General features: G+C 43.2%; 1 protein-coding gene across 3 annotated transcripts in view; it reads left to right on the forward strand.

Moving 5' to 3' along the window:
• The window catches only part of RCOR1 (REST corepressor 1), a 167,609-nt gene that overhangs the window by 94,347 nt on the left and 54,836 nt on the right, over positions 1-18,426 (forward strand). For all 3 annotated transcript variants that reach the window (XM_044437196.1, XM_044437197.1, XM_044437198.1), the window contains exons 4-5: positions 9,881-9,933; positions 16,618-16,779. In XM_044437196.1, the coding sequence (XP_044293131.1) occupies positions 9,881-9,933; positions 16,618-16,779 (215 nt within the window). The remainder of the gene's footprint in view (positions 1-9,880; positions 9,934-16,617; positions 16,780-18,426) is intronic.

Genomic DNA, 18,426 nt, shown 5'->3' on the forward strand with positions numbered 1-18,426 from the left:
TCTCTCTCTCTCTCTCTCTCTCTCTCTCTCTCACACACACACACACACACACACACACACACACACACACACACGTGGTCCTGATTCTGCAACAACAGACTTTAATAATCTGGTAAGATAACCAGGAGCAAAGCAGTTTATACTGGCTATATTTAGGGTTGTTATTTTTAGAGGGGAGTAGTAGGAGATGAAATATCCTATGGATGGGGGGAATGTGCCTTGAGACAAATGGAGAGCTTGGAATTCTTATGAGAGAGTTCTTTGCATTTAACATATTGTATTCTATTTGGATATTGCCAATTGACAGAAGAAATGTTCGAATGCATGACGGCAAAGATTGGGTTAGCAGGGTGTTTGCAAAATCTGACCAGCCAGCCCAAGAATACTAGGTATATTAAATATACTAAGTATATTAAGTATACTCAAGTTTGCTGTGCTTGTGAAAGCCTGTTTAGCTACTACAATTTCTAGATGTGTTTGTAAGATGCTTGAAGTGTGAAAATACAAACAGCAGTCCTCAGACCAGAATTTCCACAACTCATGGGTGTTGTAGTCTGCAGCATCTGGATGGGCTGGTCCAGAAAGTAGATCATGTGAGGGAAAAATGCAGGAATTGTTCGTGTTTAGACTGGAGAAATAATTGGGGTGTAGGAGGAATGGGAAGATTGCTTAATCAAATAAATACAGATTTAAAGAAGACAGATAATTCGCCAGTGTTGAGTCTGTGCACAATAAGTTAGCTGAATAAGATGTTTCTCCCAGCTTTCTGCATTGCAGCTCTGAGGAAAAATATGGACACTCCAAGTTAATACTAACTGGAAGTGGAAAGTAGTATATACATCTATGATGCCTGCAACTCTCAGTTTTTGCCTTCATGAAGTGCTCTCTTGAAAATGCTCTTTATTCACCCTGCTTTTTGCAGTGTACAATAGCTTTTAAATTAGTGAGGACCTGTTTATGAAAAATTACTGATTATGCCTTAATTAATTTTAATTGCTGATGGTTACTTAGACTTTCTATTTTTCATAATTAACATAATGAGCTCAAAAGATTAGAGTGAAAAAGATATTCATCCTTACTATAACACTAATAATAGAGTTTAATCACTGAGAGTGGGTTCACATGTTTTAAATGTAGAGATCCTTCACACATGGGAGGGTGCACATGTGCACCAGCATGCATATTTATTTATTTAGAAAATGTCTAGGCCGCCCCATTCGCCGAAGCCTCGGGGCGGCTTACAAATAAATAAATAAATTAAAATACATAAATAACAATATAAAATACACATAACTGTATAAAATAAGTCACCCTGGCCAAAAAACTTTAAAATAAAAATAACCTTAACAATTATAATGACGCTTGAATAAAAAGGTCTTCGCCTGGCGCCGAAAAACAAATAACGACAGCGCCAGGCGGACCTCTCTGGGGAGCGCATCCTATAGATTGGGCGCCACCGCAGAGAAAGCCCTCCTCCGAGTACATATCCTCCTAATTTCCTTCACGGAGGGTTCCCGGAGAAGGGCCTCTCCCGCAGATCTGAGGGGGCGGGCGGGCATATATGGACATAAGTGCTCCTTCAGGTAGCCAGAACCCAAGCTGTTTAGGGCTTTATAAGTGATCACCAACACCTTGAATTGGGCCCGGACTTCAATGGGAAGCCAGTGAAGCTGACGGAGGACTGGAGTCATGTGACATAAGGCCTAGTCCCCGTCAACAGCCTGGTAGCTCTATTCTGAACCAATTGAAGTATCCGGACCATCTTCAAGGGTAGCCCCACGTAGAGCGCATTGCAGAAGTCAAGTTGGGAAGTCACCAACGCATGTGTCACTGTTGCCAGGCAGTTGTACTCCAGGTAGGGGCGTAGCTGATGGATCAGCCGAAGCTGAAAGAAAGCGCTCCTCGCCACCGCTGTCACCTGATCTTCCAGTGAAAGCTCTGGGTCGAGGAGCACTCCCCAGCTGCAGACCTTGTCCCTTAGAGGGAGTGCAACCCCATTCAGGACTAGGTTCAGTTCACCCTCACCGAAGCTTGATCCGCCAACCAACAGGACCTCCGTCTTGTCTGGATTGAGCTTCAGTTTATTGGCCCTCATCCAGCCCATTACCTCAGCCAGGCCCCGGTTCAGCATAGCCACTGCCTCACCTGGATTGGTGGAAAACGAGAGGTAGAGCTGGGTATCATCAGCGTACTGATGATTCCGCAGCCCACACCTCCTGATGACCTCTCCCAGTGGTTTCATGTAGATGTTAAACAGCAAAGGGGACAAAATGGACCCCTGCGGTACTTCATGGCATAGCTGCCATGGTGCAGAACCATAGTCCCCCAGCACCACCTTCTGGAAACGGTCATTGAGATAAGAGCGGAACCACTGCAGAGCAGTGCCTCTGACCCCCACTCCTGCTAGCCTATCCAGAAGGATACCATGGTCGATGGTATTGAAAGCCGCTGAGAGGTCCAGAAGAACCAACAGGGACGCACTCCCCCAGTCCTTCTCCCCGCACAGGTCATCATACAGGGCGACCAAGGCAGATTCAGTATCGTACCCGGGTCTGAAGCCAGACTGAAATGGGTCCAGATAATCAGTTTCATCCAAGAGTGCTTGGAGTTGTCCCGCCACCACTCGCTCCAACACCTTGCCCAAAAACGGGATGTTGGCCACTGGTCTATAATTAGTGGCCATTTCTGGATCCAGTGACGCTTTCTTCAGGACCAGTCAGACTACCGCCTCCTTTAAAGAGGCAGGTACCCGACCCTCCCTCAGAGAAGAGTTAATCACTTCCAAGATCCAGATCCCAATCCCGTGCTTGGCATTATTTATTACCCAAGACGGGCAAGGGTCCAATAGGCAAGTGGTGGGACGTACTCGTCCAAGCACCTTATCCACATCATCAGGCCGCAATAACTGAAATTCATCCATTAATTTTGGACTAGGCGGTGGCATTGGTATCTCCCCAGAAACCTCTACTAGTGAGTCTAGCTCGTGACGAATCTGAGTGATTTTCTCCCTGAAATGCTTGGCAAAGTCGTCACAGCGGGCCTTCGAGGGTGAAACCAGATCTTTCTTGGGGCCAGGATAAACCAGGCCATGCAACACTCGAAAAAGCTCCGCTGGACGGCATTTTGAGGAGGCAATGGAGATGGAGAAGAATTCCTTTTTCGCTGCCCTCACCGCCACAGCATAGGCCTGATAATGGGCTCTCAGGTGTGTTCGGTCAGATTCATCCCGTGATTTCCTCCACCTACGCTCTAGCCATCTCCCAACCTGCTTCATCGCCCGCAATTCAGGTGTATACCAAGGGGAAGAGCGGACTCTGCCCGGTGGGAGAGGACGCTTGGGAGCGATCGTGTCCACAGCCCTGGTCATCTCTCCGTTGCACAGTTCTACCAGAGCCTCGATAGGAGCACCAGTCTTGTCAGCTGGAAACTCCCCCAGGGCCTTCAGGAATCCATCCGGACCCATCCGGCTCCGAGGGCGGACCCATACAATCGGGTCCACACCCTTACAGAGGGAGAGGCCGCTCTCGAGCTCAAACCTCACCAGAAAGTGATCTGACCATGACAGGGGTGTCAGGCATAAATTCTTCACCCTCAGACCACCCTCTTCCTGCCCCGTCGAGAAAACCAGGTCCAGGGTGTGTCCACATTCATGGGTCGGGCCGGTGACATGTTGAGACAGCCCCATGGCCATCATGGAGGCCATGAAGTCCTGAGCCGCCCCGGTCAGACCAGTCGCGGCATGGAGACTGAAGTCCCCCAGGACCAATATCCTGGGGGTCCTCAACACCAGGTCCGAGACGATCTCTGTCAGCTCAGGCAGGGAGACTGTTGGGTAGAAGGGTGCACGGTACACCAACAGAATCCCCAATCTGTCTCAGTCTCCCAACACCAAGTAGAGACACTCCAGCCCTGGCCTCGAAGGGACCGGAAGTCCCGTGAGGGAGATGGAGGCTCGGTAAACCAAAGCGACCCCCCCTCCCCTCCAGGCGTGGATGGTGCTGAACCAAATACCCAGGCGGGCACATTTGAGAGAGGGCGACATCCCCCCCCCTCCCGCCCAGGTCTCCGTTATGCAAGCCAGGTTGGCCCCCTCATCCACAATCAAGTCTTGGATGAGGAAAGATTTATTGTTGACCGACCTGGCATTGAGCAGCAGCACCGTCAGGCCCGAGGGGCGGTTGACAAGACTACCTGGCACCCTCCGGCTGGGGGCAGAACCAGAAGGAGGGACAGGTGTCAGCCATCAGTCCCTCCTCCTTCTACTCAGAATATGGAATAACTGAGATGTCTTAAACCTCTTTTAGGCCAGTGGCTGAATTATATTTTGGGGAAGATCTCAGTGGCCTTATTTTAGGGGCTGAAGGCAAAATGGATGGGGGCAAAATACCAAAAATGCTGAGATATTTAACCTTAAAATTCTTTCTGCCAGTAATTAAACCTTGTGGGAGGTGTTCTAAGCTTTTGGGATGTGAAAAAGCAGGAATGACCAAATGATCCATGACTTGGAGAAGAGGTGTGGTTAGGGAAAGGAGTGGGGCTTTCTGTGAGACCCCGGCAAGGGAAATTTGATCCTCAGCACTGAGGTTCTGCACCCATGGGGAGACATGTGAATTGAGTGCGCATGTGTGGCACCATCTGCTTTGAAAAAGATTGGAAAGATGATAGAAATGATGAATGGAAACCAAATCATTGAGTTTGTCACCTTTCTTTTCTTGAGCGTGCATGTCTAACAATGTTTTGCTCTTGGTGAATGCTTAAAATATGATGCCCAAAGATTCGGGGACACATTTCTACACAAAACAACTTGATTCATAGTTGTTGGACTAATGCACAGATCAGAACAGTTATCCTTATATTTTCACAGTTCCTTGAATTACCAGCATGCATATAAAATGTCTAGGGACCATGCATGTGATCCCTAGACACTATCTCAGAGTTAGGAATCTCCACTCTAATCACCCTCTCTCCCTCACTACTAGTGCAGAAACAACTATGGTGGCTGGCTCTTCGAGGTTAGGAATGCAACCTTGGAGAGGAAATAGAGAGGCATTCTGGTGGGCAGGGAAGGTAGGAAACTGCAGGTGCCAGGGTATGACATTCTGTATTGTCTGCGGCCTCCTTCCTTCCCTACTGTCTCAGAGTGTCCCAGATAGATAGACAAAAGAGATTGATTTGAGATATAATAGACTTGGACTAAGTACAGGTAAAACTGAAATGGACTGGAAATTGATTTGCCCATCTGTGGTTTAAAGGAGACAGTTCTTTCAAGTGGAAGCCAATAGTTCCTAGTGCCTTTTCTCCTAAATTAATTACTCTTGACTACATGGATGACGACTTCTGTTTGATCAACCACAGGAGTTCTTATGATAGTAATCTGGATGGATTGCTCTTCCAAAGAGGGGCCTCATGTGGTTCCACCTGGCCTCTAGTGTTGTCTCCACCACTCCCATTACTGCCTTCATACTGTTGAAGCTTGACAGCTGCCACATTGCCCCTCAAAGCCCCAGTGTTTTGCAAGTGCTACAGAGACACAAAATGTCAGCTTTCGCTTGTTTTCAAGCCAAGAAAGGTCCCCTTTGCATTTCTGTTGTGATGAATTTCTGCAGCAAAGCATCATTTTTAGTTTTGTCACTGACATATTGCTGTTTACAGGTGTATAGCTGCTGCGAAGCCAACTGGGGGCTGAAAATTGACTCCTAGCTCAGGGTTAGGGTTGCAGCAGGAAGCATGCTTGCTGGATTGTTTCTCTCTGACATACTACCATTTGTGGAGCATTCAAAAATTGTGCCTCCATCTACAGACTGAAGTGATCACTCTCTTCCACTGTGCCAGCTCAGGACTATAATTTCTCATTCAGTTACATGTATAAACTACCCATCTTTCATTTGGTTATCCAGGAGCAAGGTCAGGACCAGAAGTCACAATCCCAATCTTTCAGTGAGAAGAAGCCAAGCTAAGTGCAGAAAGGACCCTTTCTGGAAAGAATTGCTCCAAGTTCCATCATGTTTGAATTGGATTTAATTTTGCTAGTTTCATCCACTATATTTCCATTCTCAAGCATAAGTTTAGGAACTTATCACCATTAGAAGGAGAAGTAATGTCTGCCATACACTGATGCATCCCATAGTTCCAAATGACTGTTCACAGTAGTTCATTGTAGATTGAGCCAGGCAGCCAACATGGCCAATTGCTAGGTATGAAGGAAGTCTAACAGGAGATGAGTTGGAATCCAATAACATCTGGACTTTCTTGTATTGGAAAAAAGGCAGGAATTTTTGTATTTTTGTATTTATTGGTAATTTATTATGTTCTATTGTATTTCAATGTATCTTATTGTGTTGTAAGCCGCCCCGAGGCTTTGGCAAGGGGCGGCATAGAAATGTTATAATAATAATAATAATAATTTAATAGTAGTAATATTGAGGAAGAGGGCTGCAGGTTGACTGCTGTAATGTAGCTGTTGAAGCAGTTTAAGAGAACAAAAATAATCCCTGAGGCACTCCAAGAATGAGATTCTCCTAATTCCATTTTTTGGTACAGGCAGTTGCAGGGAAGAACAGGGCCTTGTTCTATGGTGGCCTTAAGGCTATAGAGTGAGTTCCCTATTGGAGCATGTTCCTATTCAGTTTCTAGGGGAAAACCTGTAACTCACTGAGCTGGAGGTGGGATGGTTCTGGCATTCAGTGGATGGCTCTCAGGGCAGGAAAAGCTTGCTCTCCTTAGGACTCCAGGTTGCTGACTATCAGAGTTAAAGAATAGTCGTCCATATGGACCAATGGTCACACTTTTCAACTAAAAGCATTAATTTTTATACTGGCTTTTGAGGAACAGTGCTGCTGCTGTGGTATAATATTGGTTTTATTTTTATTTTGTGCATGTGTGTGTATCTTAGCAGTTCTGTAAAGTTCCTTAAGCTTTGGAGCACCTGTTTAAGAATGCTATTAAAAAGGACCAGAAATGACATTATTTCTACCTGCCAGTGTTCTATTTGGCACCACGACTACCTGTACATGCAGATATGAGAGACTTCCGACTTCCACCTGTGGTTGGATAGGCAACACAAGAAAAATACTGGATGAATTTTGCAGAAGATTAGAATGTTAATTACATAAATGCATGATGAATGGAAAGTAGCACAGAAGCTAATGGGATAAAAGTGGATAAACAGAAAGTCCTGTGCCAAAACTGTTCTCAAAAATGAAGCAAATACACAAAGGAATATTCATAGAAAGATGAGAATAGTCTGCTGGCCAGATCAAAAGTCCATCAACTCTAGCATCCTGGCACAGCTGCTAGATGCTTCTTCTATTCTAAAACACCAGTAAACAACTTGTTTGCAAATGTTATCTAAAGTCATCACACCTTTGATACCCCACAAATGACTAAGCATGTATGGACAGTTTGGCTTGTTAAACACTTTTTTGGGCTAAGAATTTATTTTAAGCCTGTTTAAAGTTAGGTCCTGACCACTTCCTTTCTGGATTATGGTAACTTGAGAGCTCATTCAGAGTGGAAAAAAGCCAATATATAGTATTGGTACTTGCTAGAATGTTCCACTGTAGTTTCCAGGTGTTGGAGAGGCAGGACTGAATACTACTCCATATTTAAAGGAAAAGCTGTTGTACATTGAACGTTAGAATGACAAGTAGTGTTTTAGTTTGATGTTCATGGCATTCTAGCCTTTCGTCTTTACAGTTTTACTTTGGTGGACAAGTGTGTAGGGCATGCAAAGAAGCATGCCTTACCTGCTATCCAAAGTGATGAAGTCCAATATCGGCGATGCCATGTTATATTTGAGGGGTCAGCAAAAGACTTCCTCTGTTGGTCGCCAGAGTGGCCAAATCTGGGGAAATAGTGTCTGGAGCCAAAAAGGTGAAGTCTCGCCTGATTACAAGCTAAATGGTGCTCTTCCATTTTGAGCCTATGATGTCCCCTGTTTACCCCGCCTTCTTTTAAGTTTCAAAGATGAAGGTTATTCAAGAGCATTATTTTCTGTTGTTCATGAACCTAATGGCAGAAAGCAACAGATCTGGTGGTTGTGTGAATGGGGCTCGCCTGTGGAATGCCAAGCAGGCTAAACAAAACAGCTTCATCCACTATCAATAATTCTCAAGGTAGTGAAACAATCAATCACAACCTCTTCTTCCTTCCCTGTGGTGATGTCCCCTTTTGCTTATGAGAAGTATTTCTTCACTGTGTTGAAATCTTACATTTTGTACCTCAACTTGCACCCATGGTGTAATGTTTAGTCTGCCCCACTCTTTGTAGCCAATTTTTAATGCAGAGAAGGCAGTTCTTACTGAGGTCACTCAAGATCCTCTTAATATTCCTATTGAAATAGACAACTTCCTTCCTTTTTATGCCCTTGAGTTGCACTGGCAGCAAGAGAGGGCCCTTAATGGGCAGTAAAATCTCCGACTTTAATTTCTGTAGACATTTGGACATTAAGAGGCTAATTTGTAAGAGGGAACATTTAATCTTTCTTCATCATCACCATCATCATCAGGTCTTCAAAGCTAAAGAAAGGAAGAAAGCCAAATCCTTAAAAACGGCCTGAGCTTCATGCTAAGAGCCAGTTAATGGCAATTGTGCTGTACTTCAGAGAGGGTTTGCTGCTGAAAATCTGCCAATACGATACATGAGTATTTAAAATATTTATAGACAGACAGTTAAGTTCCTGATCACCATGTTTTATCTGTCATCCTTTACCTTTGCTGTTTTTGTAATTCTCTTTTTAAAAAGTTTTGTAAGCTGTCTGAAATATTTTGGTGAAAATGCATCAACTTGGTCATTTAGACTGTCTTCCACTGGTCAGTTTTGCTGCTCCTGACTCTCTCAGGAGGACATCCAAACTTGTATAGAATTCATCCCATGGAACAGCATGGCTAGAAAGGGCTATATCACCATTTTGCCAGACCAAGAGGTGCTTGGGAGGCTGTATCCCTTGCTTTCCAGGAAGAACATAATGGCGAAGACCAGGTTGGCAACACCCATTAGTTAGGGAAAGTGTACCTGCAGCTTATTTTCTTGCAGTCTGCTAGAAAGAACACTCTGCTCCTATTTGCTCTGCTACTAAGAATTTGTCCTGGCCCTTATCCCTAGTCAGAGTGTTGTGTTGTATGTTGTATGTTGTATGTATACTGAAAAGCATGGAGGCACAACAGACAATACTACTGAGATATTGTATCTTCTAGAATTGGTACCCTAATTTGCTTGCTTTCATCTCCCTCTCTATTGGTTCCCCCTCCCCTTTTTGTATTGTGCCTATTAGATTAGAAGCTACATACAAGGACTGTCTATACTAATCTCTGTAAAGTACTTAATAAATGTATTTGTATGTGATAAACAATAATAACAAAAAAGAACTTCCACTTTGGGTGGTATAAAGATGATAATTATGAGGATGAGTAGTAGTGGTATGTTATTATGATAGCTTTTATTCTTATTTGTGCACAGGGGAACAGATGCATATAGCAGCCACATCTGAACAATCAAATCTCTGCTTTGTATGTCAAGTTATGAACAGACTTTGCGTAATCCACAGGTAGCAGCTTTGTATGAGTGGAAAAAAAATGAGGAATTGCCATCAACTGTAGATTTCAGTTATGTCCAAACTGGGAACCTCTAGCTAATAACTTCCAAACAAGTCAGGATGCAAGTTGGCCTAATTGTCTTACTTGCTTGGATGCTGGTAGTCATAGTTTTCCTGCTTGTACAAAAAGAGAAGTAAAATTATTGCATTTGGGTGTAGGAAGTTCATTTATATGCCAGCTTATTTGTCCAAAGGGAACCATCGTATTTACTATACAAAGGTAATAGCACATGTGCTTTTGTTGTTGTTCAGGCTATAATGTTTGCTGTTATTGTTTTCTCTCTCCAGTGGATGAATACATTGCTATTGCAAAAGAGAAACATGGCTACAACATGGAACAGGTAACAAAGCAATTCATTTTTTAAATGTATGTTTTACTAGAAGGTGACTCTTTTAGCATCCTCTTTTTCTGTCCTTGGATTACTATTTCCAGTTAAAATGAGTGGATAGTGGGGTGTATATGAGAGAGAATGGTGGAGGATCAAATCCCCATATTTGGCATGGTATCCATAAAGGGAATTTGTGATGTTTTATCATGTGTGTAAAATATCACAATGTAAATAATTAAATGTAGATCAAAGAATGCACTTTCCTGTTTTAAATATTTTCTCTGTCCAGCAAGGTCAAGCAGGGTTACAACATGAATGTTCTGATAAAGACATATATATTACAATGAAACAACCAACTATACTTCTCAGACATCCCAGTAGACAGTAAAAGGTGCAGACCAATAGCAGAACATTAGCTAAACATTCCAGATTGTAGAATGCGCTCTCTGGACAGGTGTGCCTGGTGCCGAGTTTATATTCTTTTCGGTGCCAGGTCAAAAGCTTTTTATTTAATCGTCATTTTAAAAATTTTAATTTTTAACAGTCGCTTTTGATTTTGATTTAATTTTTTACTGATATTATGTTATTTATTTATAGATATGGTTGTTTTATTGTATTTAGATTTTAAGGATTGTAAGCGGTCCTGAGATTCCATGCATAAAGGACGGCATACAAAAGTGTCAAACAAACAAAGAAATAAATAAGCAAGCAGCATGAAACATACCACACAAGTGTTTCTCTAAATGCATACACTTTAGGATCACAGTACATATTATTTCAGTTACATTGTGCACAGTTTACCATTTCTGCTTTCTAGGGTAAGTGAGAACCAGTGTGGTGTGGTGGTGGGTGTTAGAGTGAGATGTGGAAGATCTGGATTCTAGTCCCCACTTGACTAACAAAACTCACTGGGTGACTTTGGGCCAGTCATGCACTCTCTGCCTAACCTACCTTACAGGGTTGTTGTGAGAATAAAATGGAGCTATGTAAGCTGCCTTGTGTTCTTCTCAAGAGGAAAAAACGGGGGGAAATAAATGCATTGTAATAACAGTAAGTGCATGCTGGCCCGATCCAGGTGAGGACACTGCATGCAAAGGGGGTGGTTCACACTTTTTCCTGCAGCTGCGTTTGTCCCAAAATTCAACCCACACCCCTGCTCAGAGCTAAAAGAAGAAAGTAGTAAAGCCTCCATTGTCTAAAGCAGACATTTCGTTTCTAAAAATCCTCTGGTGGAAGCAGGGAATTTCAGGAAACAGCACTGTAATACTAGGTAAACAAGGGTATTGGTGAAATGAAGCTTAATGGATCGACATTGATTCTGAACTGGCTAGCTCTCCCTTCTTCCCCAAACTGAAGAAGGGTAAATTGCTTGGAGCATCTGATGCTTCTCAACTTGGTCTAACCTGTCATTGGATTAAGGAAATTGCCCCCTCCCCCCACGCCTATGTCCACTAGCCTCATTAAGCTTTTCCCACAGCATTTAAAACTCTTTGTTTCCCACTGCATGCTTCTCATTCCTGGCTCCTCTGACATTGGCAGTTGCAGATTCTGGCTCCCCTTCTTGTTCTGAGTCAAAATCTGATTCAGCTGCGGGTGAAGGGCTCCATTCTTAACAGATTGGGCCCAGTCCCTTCAATACCCAGCTCCTAGACCCACCTAAATGGGGAAGAAACATCGCACATGAAAATAAGATCTACTTGAAAAAATTGAACTTAACAGAGGAAAATGATGCAAGCAGAGGATTATATAACTTTAACATTTGCTATTGTTCTGTAAGGCATTCCTGTACTGGGAGATATGAAAGAGGGAAAAACCTGAACCACTATGTGTAATTTTTTTCTCACAATGAATCATGTTTAAGGGAATTCCAAGACAGAAAACTCCCTAGATGTTTAGTGATGACAACTGAATGATGTGGAACAGAGCCACAGGGTCATGCTTCTGTTTAAAGATGTGGAATCACAGACTGGACATTTTTTGAACAGCTTGCCTTCTAGGAAGGAAAAACTTTCTTTTCCTTTCATTTTCTTTCTTTATTGCACAGCAAAAGGATTTGAAGGAGAGGGAAACCCCAGCACCAAAGTTGGCACTTTCACTTTGAATGGTCTATATGAAAGATGTTTCCCAGGGCATGTGGAGCCTATATATGACTGTAGAGAAGCAGGCTTATTTTAGTCCATATTAGTGCATAATTATTTGAGAAGAAAGCTCAGACAGCCTAACCCTTTTCCTCTGTAAGTGATCTGGTCCTTTCCTCAGCATGGTCTCTTCATCATACTTATGGGTTCTGTCCCTCTGCAGAACTTCATGTTGGGAACCTTCTATTTTGAAGTAGTTTTGGCCGGACTGTCTGAATGTACATATCTCAAATGGGTTCTCACCTATTGTCTCATTTCTTGACTGTTTTTCTCGCTAGGCTAAGGTTCTTTTTTCTCTCTTTTGTGTGTACTGTCCTGTTCTCCCCCCTCCCCCCTTCCTTTGTGTGTGTTCTTGGCAGTCCCATTGATTGTGCACCTGCTTTGGCACATGGCCCTGGTGGCTCCCTTTGGGAAGTGCATCAAGTGTGGTGGGAAGCTCCTGCCACAGATGGACATTCTCTTTGTCTGCTTTGCCTGAATGAAGGACAGTTGTGAACAATGACCTGCACTGTCAGGTTTGAATGAAACAGGCAAGAAGAAACAGTGTGGATTGGCTACAGACAGTGATGAGGATGAAGATGCTGGAAATAGTAGATGTGTTTAAGTTTACAATGTCCATATTCCTTTCTCCAGCCCCACAAATGGTGGAACTGACAGACATAGGCCATCCTGTTTTGCCTAACAGGCTCTAACCATGAGCCAAGTAGACCCACTGACTCCAGGAAGGTCTTAACTTTCTGTACCATAAAGAAGACATGATCTACAGGCACAGAGTTAAAGCCACCCTGTAAAATGGAAGAAAAAGAAGACTGGCATGGTGCATAACTAGACTTCTAAATCATACTTGATAAAGAGCAGGACTGTCGCAACAGGCACATCAGTCTCAGTGGCGCCCCTAACACTGACCTGCTCAGTACCAGTGATGGCACCATCTATAATTCTAGACTAGTTACAGATTCATAGGGTGAGATAAGGTGCAAAACTCCTCTGGCACTCTCAACATGGCTGCACGATCTTAGCATACCAACAGCTAGTTTAGGGATTTTCTGGAATGAGCAGATCACTTCCCTCTTTGCCTCTCCAGCAGACTTAAATGAAACCTTAGAAGCACAGTTAGCATATTAAAATTTAAAGGCTACCGAACAGTATAAATCAAACTAGTGTTCTCCTTAAGGAGTGGGAGAAGCAGTGGTCCATCTAGAGTTGGATCCAAGCTGATATGCCTCCTCCTTCCCCACCTTTCAGAAAAGATTTGATTCCACTCATGCTGCTTGTGTACTAGACAGCAGGAATGTTCACTTCACCTGTCATCTCTTGATCTTCACACCTTGCATCTCCTCCCTGTCCAGTTCTGAAAAGTCCCCCTCATTCTCTAAGGTGGATTTGTTCTCACGCTCTGCTTGAGAATCTTTTCTACGTCGCCTTGAAATGGCAAAGTTCTCTGCCCCTTTTTGCCCTTTTCCCACCTTCTGTTGTGAGCTAGGCATCCCCTCCCAAGCAAGACCGACACTCCAGCACTTCTTGTGAGAGTCTTTATTCTACACAGGGAATCTAAGCATTCACAAGTCTCTGAGTATACACAAGGAGAAGTGTTGGCCCCTCTCTGCCCCCCTTCACCCAAAGCTTTGCTTATGTACCCTTTGGGGCCTGTCTCTGGAAGGTGAAAATGTGCCCGTCTGCATTCTGCACTCTGAGACCCTAATTGGTCCTGCCTGCAGCTGTGACAACAGGCCCTCAGTTCCACATCTTCAGGAGGCTCGTGTTCTCCGTCCAAGAACCCTCCCCCCTCCCGTCCTTCATCTGCCTCATTCCCACAGGCAGGAGGGAAACCGGGCCTTGTGGCTGTCCTTGAGCTACTTTCATCCAGGGCAGGCAGAGACTGACAGTGGGGGCGGGTGTAGGCCTCTCTGTTACACCAACAATTCCGTTATCAGAGTGTGAGCTCTGAGCCTTGTCTGGTTCAGCCACCCCTGCATCATCCTCTGAGTCTGAGCTATCAGCCCCACCAGAACCAGCCGCCCCTCATGATGTCTGGGAATGTCATCCAAGCATGCACGCACGGCACCTTGTCAGAACTAGACAAATCTTTCTGAGCAGACTGCAATGCACGAGAGTTGGGCTGCTTCTCTGTATCTCCCAGTTCCAAAGGCACAGATAATATAGCACCTTGTCTCCGCAATATTATGGACATGGGGAGCTCTCAAATCTCCATAGTCAGATTGGAATTGGCATTCTGAATGCTCTGTGCTCTATTGAAAATCTTAGTATTATTGAGTTAACTGGAATACAAGTATGGAACAAGCATAGAAGACATGGGTGTGACCCCTTCCTTCAGTACTATTCACCACTGCTGGCTTCCATCCCTCATCCACTGGAGTATGATTGTGTCATCTTCTTACCACTTCCACCTCATCCAGCTCCGTTCGAATAACTATTACATGTTGACCACCAAGTTCCTCTTTCATCAGCTACACAACCTGTGGTATGGATCCCTTCGCCTCCACCAGTGCCAGTCACATTTGCAATGCTGCTGTGTATTGCGTCAGAAGTTTTCCCACACCTCTCTGGAGAGGGAGGGAGGGGGATGATTATCAGACTGATACACACTCATTATGAGCACTATCAGTTTCATTTCCAGACGTTGCCATTGTTACTCAGGACCTGCATTCCCATCTGAAGACGTGGGTCACTTCTCAGACAAAGTCTTGAGGATGACTCTGATCTTGTAGCAACAACTCTATTGCTGGGTGTACACATCTCCATGTTAGGGCATCCAGATCTGTCCCTATCTTGAAAGTTGACTTCATGTTTCCACTATTTTATGGATTTTATTTATTCTGTGAATTTTTTTTGTATTTATATGCGGGATTTTAATGATTGTAAGCCGCCCCGAGGCTTATGCGATGGGGGCGGCATATAAGCTGTCTAAATAAATAGATAAATAAATAAACAATTGTTCCCTTTGTGAAGGAAAGGCTGAATTGAGACCTTGCTGCTATGCTCACCTTCATGGATACTTTGGACTCCTTTGTCAAGATTGAAAAAAAGTATCCTCATACTAGTTTGCTGTATCCACTTGGAGCAGCATTCTCATAACATAGCCATGACAGCTGTGGTTTTCCCCAGACCTTTGGTGAGTTCAAGAAAGCTATGTTGGTCTACCATGACTTGCCTCAGTTCCATCAAGCTGTCCCTAATGTATGGTGACCCTGTGAATGAATGCCTTCCAAATGGCCTCCCTTTGATAGTCCTGCTCAGCTCTTGCAAACTAAAGGCTGTGGATTCCTTTATGGAATTGCTGCATCTCATAGTTGGTCTTCTTCCTCCGTCTTTGACTTTCTCTAGCATTACTGCCTTTTTTGGTGAGTCTTGCCTTCTTGTGATGTTCCTGAAGCACAATAGCTTCAGTTCTATCATTTTTGCTCCCAGGGAAAGTTCAGGGTTGTGAACTGTGGCTTGTTCATGATTAGCAATACAAGATTTGTCAACATAGCAAGATTCAGACATCAGGATAACCCACATTTCCAATAACAGCCCACATTCAACCCTTCTGTGTTGGGCTATCATATTCTCATCAGTGTGTCTAGTTTGCTGTTTAGGAATACAGGAGTAGTTACCAACTTGGGGGACCTTGCAGTAGAGTCTGTTTCCTTCAATGCTGCTCTGCATTGTCCAGGAATCCCTAGTTTTGCTCAAACAAAATCACCGGGCTATCCCTTGTTGTCCATTCCATCACTTACTGGCACATCAGCTTATGAGTTGCTTGCATGCAGATGCAGTAAAGAAGTAGGGCAACCCTTTAATATACTGAAGAAAAATTGCTCAGAGGCTTTGTGTTCTTTTAGCATTTCTAAATTAATGCATTTTATGGTGACCACCTGTATGTGACTGTATTCCTCTTCAGGCAATGTGGGGAAAGAATTGTAGCCCAACCCAATAGTTCTTGCTTTAAAAGGAAACTGGATGCAAGGCCACAAGTGGATACTAACAGGAGGTGGTAGCCAGTACTATCAACTGCGCCTCTGTTACTTCCATCATGCCCATGAGACTCACACCTGGTGCAACAGGGACTAGGTGTTCTGGCACCAATGCTGGGAATTAGCGGAGGCATTTATTTCTGGGTTGTCGTTGATCAGCAGAGCTCCTATTATTTGAGCTCTGCTGACCTACTTCATTCTAGAATTGAGTGTTTGCATTCTTTTGTACATTGCCTTAGGAAGTGCTAACTTTCCATTGAGATTGTAGTGGCTTCTGCTAGCATGTGATGAGCAGTGGATACTGTCCAGATCCTCTGCATGCTCTTTGCTACAGTTACCGCAGCTATGTGCATACTAAGACTGCAGTGCAGTAGGTATGCCAGAAGGATGTTTGGGGAGCATTTGAAACTTGTTGAACTAATAAAATCTAAGCTTTGGAGCTGCACCCTGCACCTAAATGAAGAAGATTGGCTCTTTTAATGAAAACTGTGACGACGATTTTTGTTTTCCTTTATTTGATGTCTGCTCTTCATTTGCATTTATCCATGCAATCTTGTCACCCTTTTCCTTCCCACCTCCAGGCACTTGGGATGCTCTTTTGGCACAAGCATAACATTGAGAAATCTCTGGCTGATCTACCTAACTTCACTCCATTCCCAGATGAATGGACAGTTGAAGACAAGGTTTTGTTTGAGCAAGCTTTCAGTTTCCATGGGAAAACATTTCACCGAATTCAGCAGATGGTAAGACACTACTACAGTTTCACCTGTTTGCAAACCCTGGGAAGTATTCAGCATTGCTTTTCCACTTATGCCATTGATGTAATGCTTGCATAAGTGGCCTCTAGTGTCTCATCAGTAGCATAAGTGGACACAGTGGATTTTCTGGGAAAATTCTGTGTGTCAGGATGCGTTACTGGCATTGCACTAGAGGTCACTCACACTAGCATTACGTTAGTTGCATAAGAAGAGTGTCAGTGGCAGATACTTTCCCTTGATTTAAGAAGGAAGTTGGGAAATTATAATCCATGATGGCTTGGATTATTTTGACTATATAAGCCATTTATGGTGCTCAGCTGTTTTTCCTTTACAGGAATGGGAGAGGTAAATTGCAAAAAGTTGAGTTGTTAGATGCTTTGTATACCCAGTTTTTATTTCAAAAATGTGTAGTTTTGTTACTGTTGTTTATGATATACAAAGTGAAATGTGTTACAAAACAAATACAGAAACAGTTGGGAGAAGTGTAGCAGTGGGTTTGGGGAATGAGACTATGATATTTTAAGAACTCTTCATTTCATGGTGACTCAATCTCATTGGGTTGGGTATTTGTACTGGCAAAGAGCCAGATAGATATCATCTGCAGCATGCAGCAAAGCCATACAGAATGCAATTGGTTTCTCCATCCAGTGCCATGTGGTCTTTCATGTACATATTAGAAGCCAGGAGTCCTAAGCAGTTGGAAGTTAATAAGAATTGTCCTTGATACAGTGAGACATCATCAAAACACATCAGGAACTATAAATATTAGTGAAGCCATATTCAATCCAAATAGTTATGTCTGAAAATATTATTGATGTTCCTTACACCAGTTGTATTTATATAGGACCAAAGTGAAAGTGATAGATATGTGGGGATTTAAGTATCTGTGTTCACATTTTAAATCACATTTTGCTTTATTGGCTATAAAGGCATTGCTCCTCAACCAAATTAGTCTCCTTAGTTTTCCTTGAGGATTTTTTTAAATGTAGAAATGCTTTATATTTATATTCATTGGAGATTAAAGGTCATACTAAAAGCTGTGTACCATTAATTACCAGTACTAATTACTAAAACTTTTTTCCTCTTCAGCCAAGCCTTCCAGTTTAATCTCCTGTTTTTAAGTCTCTTCTTTTTCCAGGTCTTCACAAACATTTTTTTTTCTTTTTAGCTGATGTTTCCTAAGGGTAGAACTAGATGCCCTGCTTGATGCAGGGCTGCTGACCAAAATGGCAGCTGTGTTGATTTCTCCTGCCTGCATAGGTAGACAAGGCAGCAATGATCTTGTGGCAGGTGTGTTGTTTCCTGAGCGTTTTATGGGTGTTGAAGAGTTGTGTCTAATTCTGTTCTGTTCAGCCCTTTCACACTAAGTAAATGTGTATTCTTGTTGGAATGGAAGGGGAAATTTTGTGTCACTCCATTTTAATATATTTTAATAATAGCTTTAAATAATTATATATTTAATTTATTTTTTGCCAATTTGAGATCTTTGGGAAGAAAAGTGTTCCCTGATGGAATCTCCTTCTCATACTTTCTTTCCATCCAGAAAACCATCTGTCCAAGCAAACAGTGGCTGTATTCAGACAATCTTCCAAATCCTCCAAAACTGAATGCATTGTTTAGAGGACTGGAAAT

The sequence above is a fragment of the Varanus komodoensis genome, unplaced genomic scaffold (assembly GCF_004798865.1).
Source record: "Varanus komodoensis strain SLA01 unplaced genomic scaffold, ASM479886v1 scaffold3, whole genome shotgun sequence".
NCBI lineage: Eukaryota > Metazoa > Chordata > Lepidosauria > Squamata > Varanidae > Varanus > Varanus komodoensis.